This window comes from Podarcis muralis, chromosome 11 (genome assembly GCF_964188315.1).
Source record: "Podarcis muralis chromosome 11, rPodMur119.hap1.1, whole genome shotgun sequence".
Taxonomy (NCBI): domain Eukaryota; kingdom Metazoa; phylum Chordata; class Lepidosauria; order Squamata; family Lacertidae; genus Podarcis; species Podarcis muralis.
This window is the reverse complement of record NC_135665.1, coordinates 22,963,773-22,985,750: the sequence shown is the minus strand read 5'-3', so window position 1 is coordinate 22,985,750 and position 21,978 is coordinate 22,963,773. Positions and strand designations below refer to the sequence as shown.

The following is a 21,978-nucleotide window of genomic DNA, read 5'->3' as shown; positions in this document are numbered from 1 at the left end:
AAACCCTGTGTGTGTAATCTCCAAATATATATTTTATAATATATTCTTAGCCAAACATATATTTTATTTTATTCTAAGCCAAATTAACTGCAGGCGTGAGAGCCTCTCTGAGGCGGCCTTGGGGGTCTCTCTCACCAAGCCCCCACCCCCTTGAGGAGATTAGTATATAGCATATATAGTATCTAGATCTCCTCAAGGGTTGGGGGCTTGGTGGGAGAGACCCCCAAGGCAGCCTCAGAGAGGCTCTCACGCCTGCAGCTAATTTGCCTAAGAATAAAAGCAGCCGCCATATCTCCTCATATTCTTTTTTTTAATCTCAGCTAGATTTCTGGTGCAATTCAGGCCAGGCTCCGCCTCCTTCCTGAGTCCTCTATGTTGGGTGGGGCTGATGGGAGTTGTAGTCCAATATAGTTGGAGGGCTTCGGATTAGGGAAGACAGGCTCAGACTTACACATCAGGGGTAGAAACCAAAAGCTTATCCTTATTGCAGTACCCCAAAAACCTGGTGTCTTTCAGCAGTCGTCTTCTGCACGGGCCAGGGAGGTGGTGGGTGAGGTTAGAATTAGTACTGAGGATTGTTGGTGGCTTGGCTAGAAAGCCAAGTGAACATTTGTAGACCTTTATAGTACACAGTGGTACCTCGGGTTACAGATGCTTCAGGTTACAGATGCTTCAGGTTACAAACTCCACTAACCCAGAAATAGTGCCTCGGGTTAAGAACTTTGCTTCAGGATGAGAACAGAAATTGTGTGGTGGCAGTGGGAGGCCCCATTAGCTAAAATGGTGCTTCAGGTTAAGAATGGACCTCCGGAAAGAATTAGGTTCTTAACCCGAGGTACCACTGTACTGGCTTCAATACCTTTTAATATACAGTAGTACCTCAAGTTACAGACGCTTCAGGGTACAGACTCTGCTAACCCAGAAATAGTACCTCAGGTTAAGAACTTTGCTTCAGGATGTGAACAGAAATCGTGCTCTGGTGGCGCGGCAGCAGCAGGAGGCCCCATTAGCTAAAGTGGTGCTTCAGGTTAAGAACAGTTTCAGGTTAAGAACAGACCTCCGGAACGAATTAAGTTCTTAACCCGAGGTACCACTGTATCTCTAATGTATTCTTGTCACTGGCTTTCTGATAATTCTGTTAGTTTGTTTGCCCACAGCCAGCAGAGCTTTGTGACACGTTAAACACTTACAAATGTATTATTACGGCATATGCATCTGATGTAGTTTCCTGTCGCAACAAATTTGTTAGGTTTCTTTTTTTAATGTGCCACGAGGCTGTTTGTCATTCTTGCTGATAATGTTATTAGATTAAGTAGCCCTCAAATTGTCCTAATCTGCCGTTGTTTTTTTTTAAACATTTTCGTTGTGCCTTCTGAAGCTTTAGAAGTACTCTTGCAGGAATTAACATGTGGAGATGAAGTATATCCGTGGGATTTTTTGAAGGGCCAGGGGAGTAATGTAAGAAAGAATGAATAATAAAAAATCTGGGTTCAGTTACTATGGGAGAGAAAGGGTTCTGTATCTAGGTTAATGTGCCCTATAAAATGTCTCGTTGCTGCCATCTTTGAAAATCTTTAGCTGCCTAAAGTCTGGCACATGCCTCACCTGTATACATTGTAAACCTCCCATTTTAGGTTTTGCGTACCTTTGACAATGGAAGGTTCCTCAGAAGGAAATGGTCCAGCAGGAGAACAATCTGCGGCTGCGGGGCTGGTAGGAGCAATTAGCACTTGCACTAAAGAGCAAAAACAACAGGTAGGATATCTGAGTGCACACATATTATTTATTTCTATATTTCAAAAGGTGTCTTCTTTTCTAAATTACACTATAGAAAATGAAATTTTAAGTTGATCCACGCTGTGGTTTTTATATTGTATTTTGTGTGTGTGTGTGTGTGTGTGCGAACTGCCCTGAGGATGAATGGTGGTATACAAATTTAGTAAATAACAATAAAATAAAAGTTTACATTTTCCAACCAGGGGGTTCCTCCCGTTAGAAATCTGTCTGGAACCTTAGTATTGATACAAATGTATAACATGCCTAGATCTCTCTTAGGTTTGGATCCCCCAACCTAGCTATTTAGCAGCTCCAATATTCCTAAGTGCTGCAAGATGCCCATATTTTCAACCATCTTTCTACTGACAAGGGTCCTTATGGGACAAAGGAAATAGAGGATAGACTTTATGCTGTCAATAAAGTGATGTGTACTTTTCTTCATCATCTTAATGGGAGGGGGGGGATATATAGCTCAGAGACAATGTGTCACAGCTTCAGACAGTAAGTACTAGGCTGTTGATTATTTATTGCATTTATTTGAGTTGCATTTTGTAAAAGGGCAACTAATAAGTTTGATTAATATGAATAATTAATAATAATGTTTTCCCATAGCAGGAATTCTCTGGACGTCTCACAAAGGAAAAACAACATTTAAAAACAGTATAAACACAAAAAACTATAACAAATTAATTTTAAAAAACCACTGAAGCACAATTCAAAACTCATTTTAAGGCTGAGAGATTGAGATTATAAAGAGTTAATTAAAGAATAGATAACTCTTCACCTGGTGCTGGAAATTTCATAAAGATGGTGCCAGGCAGTGCTTTTTTTCTAAAAAAATGTTTAGGGGTATTCTCATTTTGACTTAAGAAAATGACCATTTTATTGTTCAAATCGGGAAAAATAAGTACAGTAAATGGACAAAAGTACAAAGATTCACAAAATGTTTAGGGGTATGTGTACCCCTGCGTCCCCCCAGAAAAAAAGCACTGGTGCCAGTAGAACCTCTCTGAGAAGGCTGCTTTGAAATTGGAATACCACCAATATCTTCTCCTGTTTCCAGTAGAGGTTGGCATGGTGTTGGAGCCAATACAGCTTGCCTGCCAGTACATCCTTATTGCTACAATGACCAGGTTCACATGTTTAGGCAGCCTTGCTGCTGCCTCACCCCTCCCAGAAAGCCACAGCCATACGGGTGTCAGGTTAGATAAGCAGTACTCCACTGACCACTACTGACCACCCCTCTTCCTGTCAGGAGCTCAGCCTACACTCGAGTAGGACCCTGGCAGAGACACATGTCTGACTGGCATGTTCCCTCCCTCCTGGTCGATCGTTCGGGAGCTTCAAAAGCTTTCTTCTGCCCGAACATCACAGCGACCAATGCCAACCGACACCGGCACACTTAGGGATCCACAGAGCTTGCACATTTCGTGTGACAGACCTCAGCAACTCAGCATTTTGGCTAATCTACTTTATTTACATATAAACACACACGGAGCACTGCAACATGGTTCCCTCTCTCTCTAGCATCAGACAGCAAAGAGAAAAAGAACAAAGGACAATAGTCCCACTTCACAGAACACAGTAACACAAACATCCTGTCTCTGTCACTTCCCACTCTGTGGAGTCAAAGCATATACCGTCATGTGAAAGACAAAAATCCCATGACTGCAATCATGGAGCAGGAATTCTAACGCTTCCTTCCACATGGGACAGGTTCACACTTTTAGTGTTATGTACGTGAGCTGGAAGAACTCCAAGCAAAGCTTTGGATTCATGCCTCTCCCCCTCCTCCTCTTCCTGTGCTACCAGAAGGACTTTGCCAGAATGTTTAAGATTCACTTCCCCCTAATTTTGGCTTGCTGTTGTGTATGAATCAGAAGTTGAACTATTGTAGCTGTCACAAAGAGTTGGGGGGTCAAATGATAGAAAACTGAAATGTTTGTTTGACCTTTTGCTACACCCCAAGGCCCCAGTGTTCCTTCCTGCCTCCTTTTCTGAATGGACCATCAGAGATGACCTTCGTTTCATCCCAGCCAACATCCGGATGCAGTTTAGGCCTCTGTTCATTTTACAGGCAAATACTGTATCTATAAATGCAGTCCTGTGCTCGGGGCCTTCAGTTGGAGTTACCTGGTGAGGCGCAATGCTATTCATCTGCCATGAGAGCAGCAGAAAAGACTGGTAATTTTAGACTCCACTATTTCTGAAGCACATAAGAAACATTCACTGCCTATGTCAGTAGTTAGAAGCAAGTTCCGAAGTCAGAACAAACTTTTCTTGTTTTTGTAAGTTGGCTTCAATACCATGTTGTGTATAATTGGTTTATAAATCAAATTCGGAGGTTTAAGTGCAGCTGGTGTGGTTCGATAGAGTGGGATTCCAGTATCTCACCCCCTGTCCTGATCTTCAGCCTCTTAACCAAACTATGGTAAAGTTCTATGGCTCTATATGGTAGCAGTTAATAATCCATTTGGCTAATCTGTTGTAGACTTAATTCTGTTGACTAAGGTGGAGCCTTTAGGTACACAGTTAAGTTTGTCTTGTGACCCCCAGGATGTGGCAGGATACAGGGAAGGGTAAATGACCTCTGAGTATGTCACAACCACAAAATCATCAGTTCCAAAACAATATACTTCACACCATGAGTTTATTTGCTTATTACATTTATATACCACCTCCATTCCAAAATAACCAAGATGGCATGTGTAGTTCTCCCAGTCCCCACATTCTCTTCCCAACAGCTCTGTGAGGTAGCTTAGGCTGAGATACTGCCACTGACCCAAGGTCATACAGTGAACTTCACTGCTTTCCACACCCTCGACCACAACTCTAACCACTCTACCACAGTGTTGTTTTAACTGGGTCACTTTGTAGTTCCACAAGTATCCAAACCAAGAAATTTATGGAGGGACTGATTCAGCAACTAAAACATTCTCTGTCTTAGGGTGAAAATATATAGCTGCTCTAGGGTGGGTTAACGTCGTCATGTGTTTATGTTGACATGTGCATAGAATCCAGTTTTACATATGCTGTTGCTTAGACGAAAAGTGGATTAGTCAGGGATGTGTGATGCAGCAAATGGTTTTGTTGGGGTCATATAATAGGTTGTATTGTGCGTCACTGTGCAGACTGCTACCCTTTGCACACAACACACATAGATTTATAGCTAGTTTATTCTTCTTCTCTGAATTGGTGTATTAGCTGCTTTTATTTTATCTGCTTTCTTATATATTGTAGCTGTTTTCTACCAGTGGTTGTTTTCCATTCTGCTTCCCTGAGAAGCAGAAATAAATACTCAGCTACATGGTGCTATGGCCCATCTGGCATTATTTTTATTTTTATTTTTGCAACAAAGGGAATGCTTGTCAAAAGAACCTATCCATATGTGTGTATCAATGTTGTCAGCGATGAGGGTGTGGCAATGCAAACCACATGCATAGCAATAGTAATCTAAAACAGCGGTGGGGAACCTCCATCTGTGAGGCATCCCAATTTGACCTACAAGCATGTTTTGCCACGCTCACCTGCCCTACTCATGAAGTTATATGTGGTTGCCTAAAAAAACTATCCTTTGTGGGATGTAATCCATTGGAGCATTCCTTGTTTCCCTAGAGTGCACACAGGCAGGGAGGTGTTACTCCAGCCAGTATAACTTTCTGTTCCCCTGGTCTGTAGCATCCTCCCCCTACATGTGACCAAAAAGATGGGCGTGACTCTGGCTGACTCCACAAAAGAGCCAAGTCACGTAGCCATCTTTCTCTTGATGCCACACTGCTCTCTATTTTGTTCTCCTGATGCTGTTCTCTTAATGTATTTTGCTGTCTGCTGGCTCTCAGCCAGCAGCACATGGGCTCAGTCCCCACGTGGGATTAACTCACACTTTGTTATGTAATTACAAGCTAAAGCCTGCCTTCAGGGATCATACTGTGAACTGAATGTGAGTAAACTTCTTGTTACATTTAAGGAAAGACTCCTGTGTCTTTATTCTTTTAAGAGGGATAAAAGGGGACACCAGGAATAATGCATCTGGGCAAGCCAGATTGGATTGCTTAACTAAAGAGAATCACATGAATCTGCAAACTAGCTTCCTGCTGTATTGAGGGAAATCTGCTCTGCTACATGACTCACTGGCGTGAGTGAAGGAAGGATAATGTTTAATCAATATATCCTCTCCCACTATCCTTAACATTCCCACATCCTTGTACCTGTATCAAAACTTAATGTGTCAGTGATATCATAAGGTGACCACCTACAAAGGTGCCTGATGGCATTGTGATGTCACGTGACAGACAGGTGAGGGGTCCCACCCACCTATCAAATGCGGCTTGTGCGTGATGGGGGAGATAAGGATCTGATCCTGACATAAAGTTCCAGACACAAAGAAAACAGTCACACGTTACAAATATACAACATAGGTTAATGCTTTAGCATCTGCAAATACATTTGCATCCTCAATCAGCTCTGAAAAGTTTGTGTGTGATAGAGAGGGGAGGGATGTATCCAGTACAGCTTAGCATGTGAAGGCTGCTTTAAATCCTTCCATGTGGCAGCTGTTGTTACATGGAGAGCTGCTTGCCCATGGTGATTCATCTCACAGATTAGGCAGGCAGGTTTGGCCATGTAACCACAAATATTGGAAGAGGGAGGTAAGCAGTTCCCTGGTGGAACTCGCTCGGACTTTATGGTGAGCCATGACGAACAACTCGTCATGTCACAACAGTTTCCACATTGAAGGATTTAAGGCGTTCAGCCCTAAGCTGATATTAGGAAAAGGTAACAGCCCGAGAGCGATTTAGTCAAACGCAGGCAGGTGATATATATTTTTAGCCACATAGGCACATCATTGCACAGTTGATCAAGCATAAGTCTATCTATTTCAGCAGACTGCATGTGTTTGGCATTTTCTCCTTAAATGTTGCTCCTTATCATTTCGCTTTCATTGTGCAGGCCTTTTATTAGAACAGATGCTTGTTTTTTTCTGCAATTCAATCATTTGACTTGTCCCTCCTTCCCCCTCACCTTTTCGAACAACTAAATTAATACAGTAGTCAACTACTGACTTAGATAAATAAATAAATAAAAGCACAACCTCGTTCTTAGCTCCCGTTTGAATTTGTGCACAAATTTACTAGCTTACTTGTATTTTATTATGAATCAAAATTCAACCCTTTCTTGCTTCTGAAAATAAAATGGCCACCCTGAAATACTTTCCCTAGCTATGAATGTGTTGGCTTTTGGTTTATTCCTTTTTTTCAGTACTTTGCTGTAGCACCTCTGCCTATTTTATTGTTTTTGCATCAGTGATTCTTTCTGTGCCTTTTCCTTGCCTTCAGATTCTTGAGTTGCCAGGCGAAGGGGATCAGTGCAAAAAGAAGACGGTAAGAATTTGGAGGGAGGCAACTACCTAGCAGAGAGTAGCAGAGTTCAAGCATTTCCGGGGGGTGGGTATAAATAATATATTATTATTATTACTGTAGCTTCTGAGCTGAAGCCCTTTGTGTTTGAAGAAAGTAATGTGACCTTTTCAGGCTGAAGATGCATATCACAAGTGGGTTCAGAGGACGCATTTCCCTCCCAGTCAGAGATATCCTCTGAATCCATGGCCTTTCCCCCTGTAGATAAAGTGTCAGGGCCCTTGGTCATGACACCAGTACATTTCGAGTGGTTGTCTTGGCACCTAGGCAAACTGAGGGTCTCTTAGACATCACAAAATTAGCATAGGTAAGCACCTCAATTATCATGCCTGCCTAGCAGCTTCCTTACTAGTGCTAATAAAGGTAAAGGTAAAGGACCCCTGACAGTTAAGTCCAGTCACAGATGACTCTGGGGTTGTGGCGCTCATCTCGCTTTACAGGCCGCAGACAGTTTTTCCGGGTCATGTAGCCAGCATGACTAAGCCGCTTCTGGTGCAACAGAACACCAAAACCAGAGCAGCGCACAGAAGTGCCGTTTACCTTCCCACTGGAGCAATACCGATTTATCTACTTGCACTGTTTGGCGTGCTTTCAAACTGCTAGGCTGGCAGGAGCTGGGACCGAGCAATGGGAGCTCACCCCATTGCGGGGATTCGAACCACTGACCTTGTGATTGGCAAGCCCAAGAGGTTCAGTGGTGCTGCCCTGTATTTTCCTTGTTGTCATTTAACCTTGGCCTGGTTCGCAAGTAACGGTGAGCTATAATCAGGAAAAAAACTATGAGGAGTGTGCTGGTGTGTTCTACTCAATCAGCATCTCTGGGACAAACAAACCACAAGGCTTGCCTTAGTGTTACATGTGAAGCAGCATTTGAGGTTTGTTTCTCAGTAAACCACAAATGGATTCAAAGGTTTGTTCTTGGCTTACCAGTTAGTGGTTTGCACTTAATGTTTGTTTCTCCTGGGGTAGGCAAGGCAGAGTGGGCACGAGTGCTTCTGCACATTGCTCGTTCATTCACTGCAAACCGTGATTTGTTTCTGACGATGACTTACTGTTGACACCCATAAATGTTGGTTTATCATGATTTTGTTCACCATTTCCAGTAGCAGTTAGTGCAGCTGCCTGCCTGGCCAGGACAGGTTGGCTGGCATTGCACCTAGCTTCTCCTTTGTGCATTGGCTATCTCCCCACCCCTGTGTTTGCCATCTGCTCTCTCTGCTAAATTATGACAAGATGAGGGGAATTTATAATTCATAATTTTATAAAATTGCATGTGCCCTACAGCTGATGCCATCGTGGTAAAAATAACCCTCCCCCTTGAGCATGCAGAAATGGTGAGCAGGAGAGGAAAAGAGAGTGATGGATGATTGAACCAATCCTTTCTCCTGCATTGCAACAGAAACCAGTTGGCTGCCTTTTGCCATCCTGATCTCGTCTGCATTGTGATGGTCGACCATCCTTCCCTCCCTTCCTTCATGCACCCAGCAATCCACCACTGCCATTCATGAAGCAATAAAGTCAGCACAGCAGACAGGTTGTGGGAATGGCTGGAGCATCTCTTCGCTTTGTTGTCCCCTCATCCTGAAGTGCAGAAGCTGGCTACCAGGGGCGAGAGAGAGGGCCTTTTTGGGGGTGGCTCCTCTGTTGTAGCTTTTCTGATGTGCACAATGAGTTTTTGGGATAGGCATTGCTTTATTGCTTTGTGTTGGTCCGGCATTTAGTGTGAGCTTGTATCATCATTGTTACATTTCAAATGTGGTTTTAGTTAACTTATTGTGCATCATCTGGAGGATCCATATTCTGAAACAACTAAGAATATAGAAAATAAATAAATAAATAAATAAATAAATAAATAAATAAATAATAAGAGTGCTATTGAAGTGGCCGGGTGGGTGTGGGTATCAAACTTCAAATCGGGAAGGTAAGAATGTGAATGCCTTCACACACCCAGAATCCTTTAAGTTTGGGTCTGGCTTGAATTGGGTCCACCCTGTGCTCCTGCCTGATTTAGAGTATTTTATCACTGTAACTCAGAACCGCTCGTTTTCTCTTAGCAACAAATAGAGCGTCAGCTGAAATGCCTGGCATTTCAAAATCCAGGACCACTGCTAGCAGACTTCAACCCTGAAACCCGAGAGCAGCAGAAGAAAGCCTGCCTGTCAATGATAAACCAGGATTGTTTTAACAATACAAAGAAGTAAGTAACATGCGGCATCTTATTCTATATTTTAAATTGGGAGTAATTACAGACCATCGTAAGAATTACCATAAGATCATAAGGCTGGGTCCTGATGTTCATAATTTAAGACAGCAGTATGATGCAAACTGTCTTTTAAGCCCCACCGGTTTCTCTGGAATTTGCTTTCTGAGTAAATAGGCACAGAATTGGTAGTTGATTAACATTCATTAGGCAGACAAGGGGAAAATCAGAAGTGGGGCCCAATGGTAACATCCATCTTCTCTTGTTCTCCATGCTCCAACATAGACTGTATCCTTTTTAGTAGCCCCAGTAGGCAGGTGTTCATCTGGAGTAGAACCACAGTTGATCATAAATATTACCTGCTCATCTGAGAGCAGAGCTGATTTTTCTATCTGCTGAGGCTGCATTGCCTTTAAAAAACAAGAGAAAAGTGCATAAAAGAAACTGCCATAAGTTATCATGCCATCCTTAGGGTCTCTGCACTCAATTGGTTTAGAATTTTTCCAGTTATAATGGTAAGATAGTAATGGACAGCTTACATCTTTATGGAGACTACAGTGGTACCTTAGTTCTCAAATTTAATCCATTCTGGGAGTCCATTCGACTCCCGAAATGATTCAAAAACCATGACGCGGCTTCTGATTGTGTTGCAGGAGCTTCCTGCACTCAATTGGAAGCTGTGGAAGCCGCTTCGGATGTTCGACTTCTGAAAAATGTTCGCAAACCAGAACTCTGACTTCCGGGTTTGCAGTGTCTGGGGGCCGATTTGGTTGGGAACCAAGCCATTCGACTACCAAGGTACCACTGTACTTGAGTGCAGCAAAACTTTCTCATTCCCCTTCTTCTTCACATGGTTTATTTAGTACAGTATAACAAACTCCATGGAAAATGTCCAGGATTTGGAGAAATGAGCCGTCAATATGCTGATGGTACCCTTCTCTATTTTGTTTTTGCATCTGAATCAGAAGCAAATAGCGGCTTTGAACTGACAAAAAAAATAGTCTGAATCCCAAGAAAACTAGAATTGATGGTGGTTGTGAATTCTGCTGATAAGGAAGCAGGATAGGCTTATTGATAGTGCTCATCAATATCAGAATATAGAACACCTCTAATTTATTTTAAATATGCTGTTTGCAAGACAGTACAGGAATGCAATTCCCTATCTCTAGTTAGTTTGGATTGTAATTAATCATGCTGGCCAGTCTTTGTGGCTAATGTTCCTGGCTGTGCCCTGCAGAATACTTCACTGAACCCTAGTTTGTTGGTATGTGTGCCTATTTGTTAGGTAAGTTGTGCAACTGATCAGATTTCTGATATTTAGGGTGCCTTGCTAACTGCACAAATGACAGCTGTTCTTATATGGCTACAGTGCTTAACTGCATAACTTAGCATGAGCATCTAGGTTACCTGTGGAAAATCTTCCAGGGCACAGCAGCCCTTAGCAAACATCTTCCCCAAATAACTCCTAACTCATCCTTCCAAGTTGGACTTAGGTAATATGGCCCCAAGTTAAGGTCTGAGATTCAAAACTGTTTTCTCAGTACAGTATTACCTTGGTTTTCAAGTATCTCGGAAGCCGAATGTTTTGGTTTTTGAATGCCAAAAACCAGGAAGTAATTGCTTCCGTTTTGAAACTTTTCTCAATTTTTGCCATTGACTTTGGGGGACTTTGCAGACCGCCCATTGAGCCTCGGTTGTTGAACGTTTGGGAAGTCGAATGGTCTTCCAGAACGGATTACTTTTGACAACCGAGGTACACTGTATATTGCAGGAGTATCAGGAGGAAGTACAGAGGCGCCCCCCCCCATGGCTTTCCCACTTTTATTTGCTTCATACTCTGAACACCAATGGCGATTCCATGTTTTCTCTTTCACAGACCCGTGAAGAAATATGACAAACACGGCCGGCTGCTTTCCAGTAAAGCGGATTTGTGTGACTGCCTGGAGAAGAACTGCTTGGGCTGCTTCTACCCCTGCCCTAAATGCAATTCCACCAAGTGTGGGGCAGAGTGTCGCTGCAACCGGAAATGGGTTTACGATCAGATTCAAATAGAGGCCGGGCCGGTTATCAGATTTCCATTTTGAACGGCTATTTACCTGACCACTGTTGTTGTGAAACAGAGGCTGGACTTATTTATTTATTTAAGAAGAGAGAGGGGTGTTATTCCTCCTGTTAGTTAGAGGAACAAAATGCCTAACGTGCAAAGACGGGTAGCAGGGCTGTCAGGGTGTGACATGCAGACCATAATATTGAGTGTGGAAGAGAGCGGAGCTTAACACTTTCACCACCCACCACTTATGTACTCCAAATCACTCCCCAAGCAGTCTTTTCCGCCTGTGGGGGCCAAAATACAGGCACAGCCACATTTTGAACACTAGGTGTGTGGAGCTGGAAAAGGGCAGATGAAAAAGTTCAAGCACTTTCTCATATCTTTTTGTTCACGTTTGCTCTGAGCCAGGTGTTGGTTCATAATATGTTGCCTAGCCTCTGAGTTTCTTCAATTTAAACAAGTTAGGAGTTGGAATTGGCTACTAGGAAGTTTATTTAATCTTTCTCATCTGTTAAGGCTTTAGAGAAGGAGGGGGGGGAGAGAGATTTGAACATTTTTGTTGCACAGATCCAGCTGCCTTGGGAATAAACCAATTCAAAGCCAGCAGAAGCAAATTAAAGAAAAAGCAGGCCTCCCCTCTTTAAAAGCTCATTATTTCTTGACTGCATCTATATATGCCTCGTAAGGATTATTGTACCCTGTTATTGCTCAGGTGAAAAGACTGTGCCCTCCTGAAAATCACACTGCAAAGTGACTCTTGCAAACAGAAGGAAGAAAGGGGGAACCAAGGAATTCAAGATTAATGAAAGCCTCTTCTTGTTCCCCAACGGGCTGCTGCACAACTCGAAAATTGATTCCTTCTGTGTTTATCATCTGTGCAGAACGAGGGGCTATCAAAGTAAATGTTTAAGTCCTTGAGCAAAGTTGCAGAAAATAAAGTTGGATATAAATAATGTCAAGCATACAGTTTTTATTGGTACGAAGACCCGGGTTCTAAATGTATTTAAGGAATTCATAGTTTAAAAGTTACGTTCTCAACCATTTTACACTAGTCTGCCTGTAATGTACAGAAAAAATGGACATTTGTATGCATAAAAGGAAGCATGCAGGTGATTTTTGTTTAAAGTGTCATTTCCAACTTTGAGTCCGCCCCCCCCCCCCCCATTCCTTAAATGAGTTGCTTACTCTTAAGATACTGTGGTCATAACAAACTGAAATGGATAACAAGTCAAGGCTCCTTGACTGGGAAAAAAAGCAGCGACATACAGGTTAGTGAAAAGGAAATGGGCGTGTATGCTGGTAATGTAGTGGTGTATATGAAGAGGTTATCAAATGATATACAGTAGTGGCTAAAATCACAATGAAAACTTTATTAGAATTTTGAGGGAGCCCCACTTTTCACAGCGAAGAGAAATCCTGACACGTTTAATTGTTATTCTGTTTAACTAAGGTTTCTGCAGTGTTTGCTTCTCTTTGCTGTTTACTAATGCAGTTATGCAATAGCTGCACACTTAAATTGTTAATGTAAATTAAAACTTTAAAGAACTTTCGGCTAAATCCCATGTGAAATCCTATGAGAGTTGATTGGTTCACCCCTCCCTGCAATACCTCTTTGCTTGGTTGTAGTTTTCTTTTGACTCCAATTGACCTCCACAAAATTGGCTAGGTGGCCTTGACCCCTTTTTCTTATTTCAGAGAAAAATAGAGCCATTACACTTTCTATTGGGAGGCTTGGTTGTTCACTTTCATTTTTCCCTCATCGGCTTTTAATGTGAGACAGGCAGCCACGGAAAATCACTTCTGATATGCCAACTTGGCCAGGTTTTCAGCTGGTGCTGTTTGGTATAGCTCCAACACAAGTCAATGTTTTGCTTAAAAGTGTGTCTAAAATTGAATTTTTAAAAATAGTCAAAGAAACCTAGTTTCAATAAATGAAGGCTTGCAAAACTCCATAACTGAGATTGCAACTTTACTAAGCCGTCAAGGGAAGCGTTGAATCAACAGTTCACTTCTTACTTCAGTACCTTAAATTACTGTAATGTACCCACAAGTCCCTTCAATGTCACACAAAACAATTTTTTGGGAAGTGCCCAAGACACTTCTGTGTTTGTGGTAGGTTTGCTTTTTAAAATTTTGTTATACTTGTATCCGGTACAAATTGTAGGGTTTGCTGCATAGCACACTATGCATATGGGCTTCCCCTTTGCAGACATGCATGACCAAAGACCTATCTCAATCCTTTATTGGCATATAGACAAAATTCAGAAAGGTTCAGTACAATAAGACTACTCAGCAAAATCTGCACCTAACAATTCAACAGAAGTATACTGTAGTGTCCAGATCAAGTGAAGTAATACTGTCACTCTATTCTGCCTTGGTTAAGCCACACCTGGTATACGGTGTCCAATTCTGGGCACCACAATTTAAGAAGGATATTAGACAAGCTGGAATGTGTGCAGAGGAGGGCAACCAAGACGATCAAGGGTCTGGAAACCAAGCCTTATGAGGAACGGTTCAGTTGGATGTGTTTAGCCTGGAAAAGAGAAGACTGTGAAGAGATATGATAGCCATCTTCAAATATCTCAAGGGTTGTCACATGGAAGATGCAGCCAGCTTGTTTTCTCCTGCTATGGAGGACAGGACTCAAACTAATGGCTTTAAGTTACAAGAAAGGAGATTCCGACTAAACATCAGGAAGAACTTTCTGACAGGAAGACCTGTTTGACAGTGGAATGGTCACCCTCGGGAGGTTGTGGACTCTTCTTCCTTGGAGGATTTTAAGCAGAGGTTGGGTGGCCATCTGTCATGGATGCTTTAGCTGAGATTCCTGCTTTTCAGGGGGTTGGACTAGATGACCGATGGGTCCCTTCCAATTCTATGATTCTAAGTGAATCAGGTGGCTAATGAAAAAAGACCTCAGTGGCAAAACCCTGGTTATGGAATATGCTTCCCAGTAATATATGTTCCCTGCACCACCTTTATGTTCTTTTCAGCACTAGTTGAAGAAATTTTTGTTCACTCAGGCTTTAAACACCTTGTTGTCTTACAATCTGGGCTTCTAAAGTTAGTAGTTTTTATCGTATATCTGTCTTCTTAGTAGTTTTATTTCTTCCTCTTCTAGAAAGCACTGTTTTTGTGCTGCTTTTCACTGTTTATATTTTTAAAAATAGCATTATTGTGTTAAGAATAGCATTATTGTGTTAAAATAGTATTATTGTATTAAAAACAAAAAAGCAGAGAACTTAACTTACTAGGCAGCCAGATATGCTTCACAAATGGTTGCTCTTTGACTCCAAAACTCTAGTGTGGAGTTTGGAATGTGTTCAGCTACACACTACAACTTAAGTTTTGTATCAGTTGCAAGATTGCAGAGACCCAGAAAGAAAGTACCTGGAACATATCTTGAAACGTTTGCCGAGGCTTTGTTCCAAGTTTAACTGATTTTGAGACTGGCGGTCCTCAATCAGATCTACTTGGGCTTGGAAATATTGCTTATGTTCAGTTTTGTATTGTTAGGTAATGTTATTGAAAAACAAAAAGAGCCTGGAAGGAGGTTGTGATTTGTGAATTTTCTGGCATAGTTATGCTCTTAACAGGCCAAGGCTGGTGAACATTAACTATGAAGCTCTCCCCTTAGCAGACGTTGATCGGTACGAGTGGTTGAACAGGCCAGACTCATTTTCCATCAAGTGATGAAGTGGGACCAGCTGGCATTTTGCCCAAAATACATCAGAATCACTCTTTGAAACCCAAAGGGGTGGCTTAATGGTCAAAACCTGGGATTGAAACTACTAGACTTTCTGGAGCCATAGGTCTCCCTGAGATGACAGCTCATCTTTTTTAAAACAGTGCAGATATGTTATCATGTAATATTCTACCCAGGAATCTTTGGGGGATTGTACTTTTAGGGCCAGAATTGTTCTGCTGTCATTATGATGCAAGTACCACAGTGCCTTAGGAGTATGTTACAGGGGCCTATTATATCATGTTCAAGTTACATAAGAGGGCCAGTTAAGTCAAGAGATCCCTCCAGCTGTTTATTGCCCATATTTGTTTCCCTCTGTAAACTCTGGGTTATTTTAAAATAATGCTGAATAAAATGCAGATACCACTCCTTTCTGTACTCACACATGCACAACGTCCCTTAAATGTGTGCAGACCCAGGAAGGGGCCATAGTGGTGCAAACACAGAAACAGTATTCTGCACCCGAAATAAGAAACTAGGAAGGCACCTGTTGATAGATGGGCAGGTAGAAAAACTTCAGGGGAGGAATGAAATAATACTGAAGCAAAGCCAGTTCAACATGCAGTTATTGAATCTGTTTTCATAATTCAAGAGTTTTGAAAAGACATCTGATGAATGTTTAATCTGATGAATGCCTAGGACCCTCGTAACTATGGGACCGCCTCTCCTGGTATGTCCCACGGAGGACCTTACGGTCTTCAAACAAAAACATCTTGGAGGTCCCAGGCCACAGAGAGGTTAGGCTGGCCTCAACCAGAGCCAGGGCTTTTTCGGCTGTGGCTCCAATCTGGTGGAATGCTCTCTCATAAGAGACTAGGGCCCTGCGGGACTTGACATCTTTCCGCAGGGCCTGCAAGACAGAGCTGTTCCACCAGGCCTTTGGCTAGGGCACAGCCTGACCCCTCTCCTTTGGCAATCCTCACAGAACTCTAGCCCAATGGTTGCCATTAATCTGATTTGAACTGATTTTATAACGAACTGATTTTATAATGTTGTATCATTTTACTGTTGTTAGCCACTCTGAGCCCGGCTTCGGCTGGGGAGGGCGGAATATAAATAAAATCTTCTTCTTCTTCTTCTTCTTCTTCTTCTTCTTCTTCTTCTTCTTCTTCTTCTTCTTCTTCTTCTTCATGATGAAGACGAACAATATCTGTATGGATAAAGGCTTCTGAAATTGAATAGTGCCCTCTTGAAATAACCATGTAAGATCTGGACTCCCTCCATGCAGACTGAAGGTGCAAATAGGTGAATAAACCATATTTCTTAAAGCTACAGCAGTCCCTGCCATGTCTCAATTCTCCAAAGGAACACAGATCCTAGGAACCTTCTTTTAAGGGGGGCACCCAACTTTTATAACAACCACCACCTATGTGTTGTACCCAGTGCTTTTTTCGGGGGGGGGGGAGACACACACAGGGCTACACATACCCTAAACATTTTGTGAATCTACGTTTGGCCACATTGAGGGGCAGTATTTCAATATGAGTAGGAAAATGAGAGCACCCCTGGACATATTTTTTATATATAAAAGCACTTGTACCTACTGAGAAGTTCCATTAGAAAAGCAATTGTACCAAAAGGAATTATTATGAAAATAAGAAATATTTCAAGGGGGGGGGGGCCGCCACATTTTGTCCCCGCTCAGGGCACCCTGGCCCCAAAACCCGCCCCTGCTGGGTATTATTATTCCTAAGCAGTGGCCCATTGGCGTAAAGTGATCTCGCATATGCGAACTAAGGACTACGCCGCCTGGCGGACAGAGAAGGAGACGCTCCGCTCTCCGTCCCGCTTTGCGAAAGCATCTCCGACGCTAAACCTCCGTCCTGTGGGTTGAAGTCGAAAGGCGGAGCTAGCTCGGGCCAGCCTGAGCCGGGATTGGCTCTCGGCTTTAACTGCCTGGCTATTGGCTGGGCGGGGGCAGTATGATCGACAGCGACCAAGATGGCGGCGCCCACTGTTATTCCGGACACCATCAGGTAGGCTCTGCTCTGCCGCCTCCTCCCTTGTGGGTCTGCCAAAGCCGCTGCCAACCCCGTTTCTCCCTTTAAATATGGCACGGGCAGGCGGGAGGTGGCGCCTTGAAACGGTTTCCAAAGTAGTAAAAACAAAGTGGTGTCTGGGCATGTGCAGGTTTCTTTACCTGCACCAACGTTACCTACCTAGTGTGGGACTGAGGCTGGGTCTTCGCAGCCTGAGGCTTGCCGGTATTCCTGTGTCTGAACAGTTCCGTGGCAACCGGGGTTGCTATTGTGCACACGGTCATTGGGGAGCAAACTCCTCTGGACTCAGCGGGTCTTGGTTTCCGAGTAGACGTGCATAAGATGGTGCTGCAAAGAAAACCTATTGCTGATTCCCCCCCGCGCTTAGCATAGAAGTGCGGTGGTAGGAAAAGCAACAATAGCAGCAGCATTTGCTGTTGAATAGCCTGTGGTGTGTGTAGAGCAACGAACCAAAGAAAAATAGCAGTAATGAGCTCAGCGACACACACTTTTAGACAGCGCGGAGGATGGTATGCTGGTTGAGAAGCAGGAACGAGACAGCCCAAAACCAGATGTAAAATTCTGCATGGGTATAACCCCCTCCCAAGTCCTTTGTTCACAGTTCCAGCATTTTTAATTTCTAGCTTCCCAGAAGCTGAAATGCTATGCTCAAGCATAGAATAAAGTGGTAATTCCGTCTTCTTTTTTCTACAATTTTTATTAACTTTTCTATTTTACATTTTAGAATATTCATTTAAACAACCTCAAAATTTCAGTGACTTCCCTTCTTCTCTTCCCATGGTTCATTTTGCATTACACAAATCCCTGCATATTTTGTATAAACTAAGCCATTCAGTATTCCTTTGATATATCCATCAAAACTTATTTACACTGGTAAATTTATCTTAATTCTGCCCACGTTTTCAAATGTACACAATTCCAGCCCCCCATATATTCAATAAACATTTAAAATAAAGTGGTAATTCCTGATCAGGAGACTGTTTCTTTTCTTTCCTTCGCTGGTTGCGTCTCCTGTGGAAGGTTTTCCCACAACACGTGTGTGTTCAGGAACTTTGCCTGGGAAAGTAGGCAGCCCTTTTCATTGTTGTTTAAACCTCTTCCTGGCATCAGAAAAGAGCAGAGAAAGACTTATGGTGCCCACCAAGTCCCTTGTCTTTAACTGATTCTTGCCATCCTCTCTTCCCCTTTTCTAGTGTTCGAAAGGCTGTGTCCCTCATCAATGCTATAGACACAGGAAAGTTCTCTCGGTTGCTCTCCCGCATCCTTCAGAAGCTGCACCTAAAGGTTTGTATACACAGAGAGAAAATGACTGCACAACACACAGTGAAATCTCTTAAGCTGGTGGTATCCATGGGCTACAACTGAGTATAGATTCCAGAAAAGTACAATATAATTGCTTGTCCCAAGTGTCTCTGCCAATGGGAGCTTTCCTCTGAGAGCGCTGTAAGGGCAATATTTTCTGCTGGGAGGAACACTTGGGGAAAAAACCATTCAGTAGATGTTTCACAGGTTTTTTAGTTTTGCAGGCACACTGATGGGGTTAAAAAATGCTGCTGTGGTCTGCTGTGCTCTCCTTTAGGCAATTTTATTTTGTGAACCACCCTGAGACATGCAGGTACAGTGGTACCTCGGGTTAAGTACTTAATTCGTTCTGGAGGTCCGTTCTTAACCTGAAGCACCACTTTAGCTAACGGGGCCTTTTGCCACCGCGCTGCCAGAGCACGATTTCTGTTCTCATCCTGAAGCAAAGTTCTTAACCCGAGGTATTATTTCTGGGTTAGCGGAGTCTGTAACCTGAAGCTTATGTAACCTGAAGCGTATGTAACCCAAGGTACCACTGTATATAAATTTAATTACTACTACTACTACTACTACTACCACCACTGATAATTATTATTCCACTCTCATGGGAAATGGCTGAAAGCTAGTTCAATGACAGCCAGAGGATGAGGTTGGAAGAGATGGGAGAGGGAGCTATATAAGGGATGGTGACTCCTGTTTGAAGCTCTGGAGTGATTTTGCCTGTTAGTATAAATAATAATAAGCTAGGTGAACCAGTGGACTGACTCAGTGTAAAGCAGCTTTTGCCAATATAATTGACATTTATGCTGTTTGTGAAAAGGCATGAGACCAATCAATCTAGTGAATAAAATAGTATCTTAATTTTTGGTAAATGGAAATCTTTTTATTTCAGGCTGAGAGTACTTTCACAGAAGAGGAGGAAGAAAAGCTTCAAGCTGCTTTTTCAGTGGAGAAGCAAGATCTCCATCTTGTCCTTGAAACTATTGCGTTCATTTTGGAACAGGTATCTTCTATTACAGTTCTATGCTTTCAGTAAATTGATGCAAAATATAAGGGATAATCCTCCTCCTTTAAGGTACTGCATCAGCCACAAGTTTTTTGTTACTTGACTTCTTATTTCCTTTATTCGGGTAGCATTATTTAACTTAGGCCAGTAGTAAATAACTGAAAGGATTGAAGTTGTATGGCAAAATTATGTCGGGAGTCCCCATTTCATTAAAAACACTTGGGATTGCTGCTTCGTGCTATAAGATGCCTGTCCCTGCATGCTTATTAGTGAGTAAGCTGCATTGATCAGAATGGAACCTACCTTCCAAGAAAACATGCATAGGATTGTGATCTAAATTGGGATGATCTGGGGTTGTAATTCAGAACCTGTGTGTGTGTGTTTGTTTGTGTGTGTGTGTGTGTGTGTGTGCACGCACGCGCACATGTCACACATGTAGTCTTCCCTGTTTCTTGCAGTGGTATATATAATGGTGTGCTGTAGTCCATGGGACTGAAGAACATATACCCATATGTTAACTGGGATGGGTGCATAGGAAGAAATAATAGAGCTGCAATTTGTTCCTGTTAGGCAGGCTTCCTCAACCTCGGCCTCCAGATGTTTTGAGACTACACTACCCAGCATCCCTGACCACTGGTCCTGCTAGCTAGGGATCATGGGAGCTGAAGGCCAAAAACATCTGGAGGGCTGAGGTTGAGGAAGCCTGCTATTAGGCATGTAAATAGGTTTACAAGTAATACAACATCCTGATCCTAAACATTGACTTAAGTAGGATTTTATCCTGGTACTGTATATCATGTGTCAATTGTACAAGGTCTTTCCAGACAATCGGTTTGCCCTGCAACAAATGTGCAGCTAATCCATTCAATGGTTCCTGCAACTTTAAAGTATCCTTTCTGTTGCAGAAATATTTTGTTGTTAGAAACATTCTGTTCTTCCTTCAGCCAGTGCCCTCATTGCTGTTGTTAATTTTGTGCTAACCTTTTTTTGTGCATTTTGGACATACCCACCTTGACTTAAATAATGAACCGTGAGTGTCAAATATTTACCATCACTTGAGTTGTTTAGCATGTTGTCTAGCCGTATTAGCTAGAGAAGTGTGTGTATTGCATTATTTTTCTTTCTTTTTTTGCAGGCTGTGTATCACAACTTGAAGCCAACTGTTCTGCAACAGCAGTTGGAGCATTCCAAAGTGGATCACGACAAAGCAGAAGTGTTTGCCACCACATGGGCTTCTGCAGGTCCAGAGACAGTGGAAAAGTTCAGACAGAGGACTTTGTCACCTCAGAAGGTAACAGTTACAGAAACATAGAAAATACTTTTTCATTGGGACAGAAGGTACACAGTAAATGGTGAATGTGATGCATATGAGCTAAGAACTAGGTGTGTGCCAAAATTGAAAGAAATATTTTAATAGTGAAAACCTAGAATTTATTGCTAGCCAAGCAATGTAAACATTCTAGTGTGTGTACATACATATGCATGAGTCATCTTTGAGAGTTTGACACATTATGTTCAAAAAACAGCAACAAACCTTGCTTTGAACCCATTAATGCCTTGTAGAGAATCCAGAAGTTTACGTGACTGGCTCGTTGGTTGAATAAGATACTTGGCTGGTGTAAGAGAGTACAGCATTAAATGATTCAAATAAGGCAATGAAACCATTTATTTAAGAATAACATATTGCATATTATTATCGGTAGATGTGGTTACTGGTTGAATTGCAAAATGTACTTGGGCAGTGTGCCCAAGTTTCCTTAAGGCAACACGTACATGTAGCAAGATCAGAGTGTTTATTTATTTATTTGTTCATTTATTAATGTCGCAATACATTAATAAATAATACATTCAGAGCATTTGTTTCTGTTGTATCACCACGAATCTTATTCTCTGCTGTGCCTCATCTTATTTTAATTGGTCGTCACTGTACTGATTGTTTACAGTTTTCATTCATGTACAATTAAAAAAACATACATATGAGATGGATGCATAAGGGAGATGGGAGGAAATTAGAATGTACTGAGTATTAAAACCTGGGACTATTAAAAAAAAATAACCACCTCTGTTACTATTAAGAGCATAATTAAGGTGACAAATGGGTTTGGAAAGGTTTAAGCAAAAACTACTCTAATGGTGCTCTATCAAGAGAGTTGTGTTTACTTCTGTGCCTCATGTGGGATAGATTGCTTCTTTAAATGCTCTTACATACCCCATTAGGTAAGAAGGCAGGGAGGGGAACATTGTATTATGAACTTTTATTATTGATCCCGTGGAGAATCTGCCTGAGCCCAGTAGATGGTTGAAAGGCTACAACACTTTTAGAGAGGCAGAAGGTCAGAGCCAGATGAAAAGGCAGGAGAATGTTAGCTCGTCCTTCGCTCTGACACATTTGTTTTTTGGGATTTTTTTAGTATTGGGTGCTATTTTAACAAGAGCTACCCTCGTGTTGCTTGGGAGAAGTACCAATCTGCAGCAGGCTCCA

General features: G+C 42.3%; 2 protein-coding genes across 8 annotated transcripts in view; both read left to right on the top strand.

The window, feature by feature from the left end:
* The first annotated feature begins 453 nt into the window (after positions 1 to 453).
* Positions 454 to 12,587, top strand: ARL14EPL (ARF like GTPase 14 effector protein like). Its single transcript, XM_077936118.1, has 5 exons — positions 454 to 555; positions 1,635 to 1,755; positions 7,113 to 7,157; positions 9,248 to 9,390; positions 11,270 to 12,587. Exons 2-5 carry the CDS (start codon positions 1,654 to 1,656, stop codon positions 11,475 to 11,477), a joined length of 498 nt encoding a protein of 165 aa, XP_077792244.1. The 5' UTR covers positions 454 to 555; positions 1,635 to 1,653; the 3' UTR covers positions 11,478 to 12,587.
* Positions 12,588 to 17,062: 4,475 nt separating this feature from the next.
* Positions 17,063 to 21,978, top strand: part of COMMD10 (COMM domain containing 10) — a 133,173-nt gene continuing 128,257 nt past the window's right edge. For all 7 annotated transcript variants that reach the window (XR_013394641.1, XM_028749376.2, XM_028749379.2 and 4 more), the window contains exons 1-4: positions 17,063 to 17,164; positions 18,382 to 18,472; positions 19,383 to 19,493; positions 20,632 to 20,787. Coding sequence is in view for 6 of the 7 variants with exons in the window: in XM_028749376.2 (XP_028605209.2) it covers positions 17,130 to 17,164; positions 18,382 to 18,472; positions 19,383 to 19,493; positions 20,632 to 20,787 (393 nt within the window). In the remaining variant the exon portion in view is untranslated. The remainder of the gene's footprint in view (positions 17,165 to 18,381; positions 18,473 to 19,382; positions 19,494 to 20,631; positions 20,788 to 21,978) is intronic.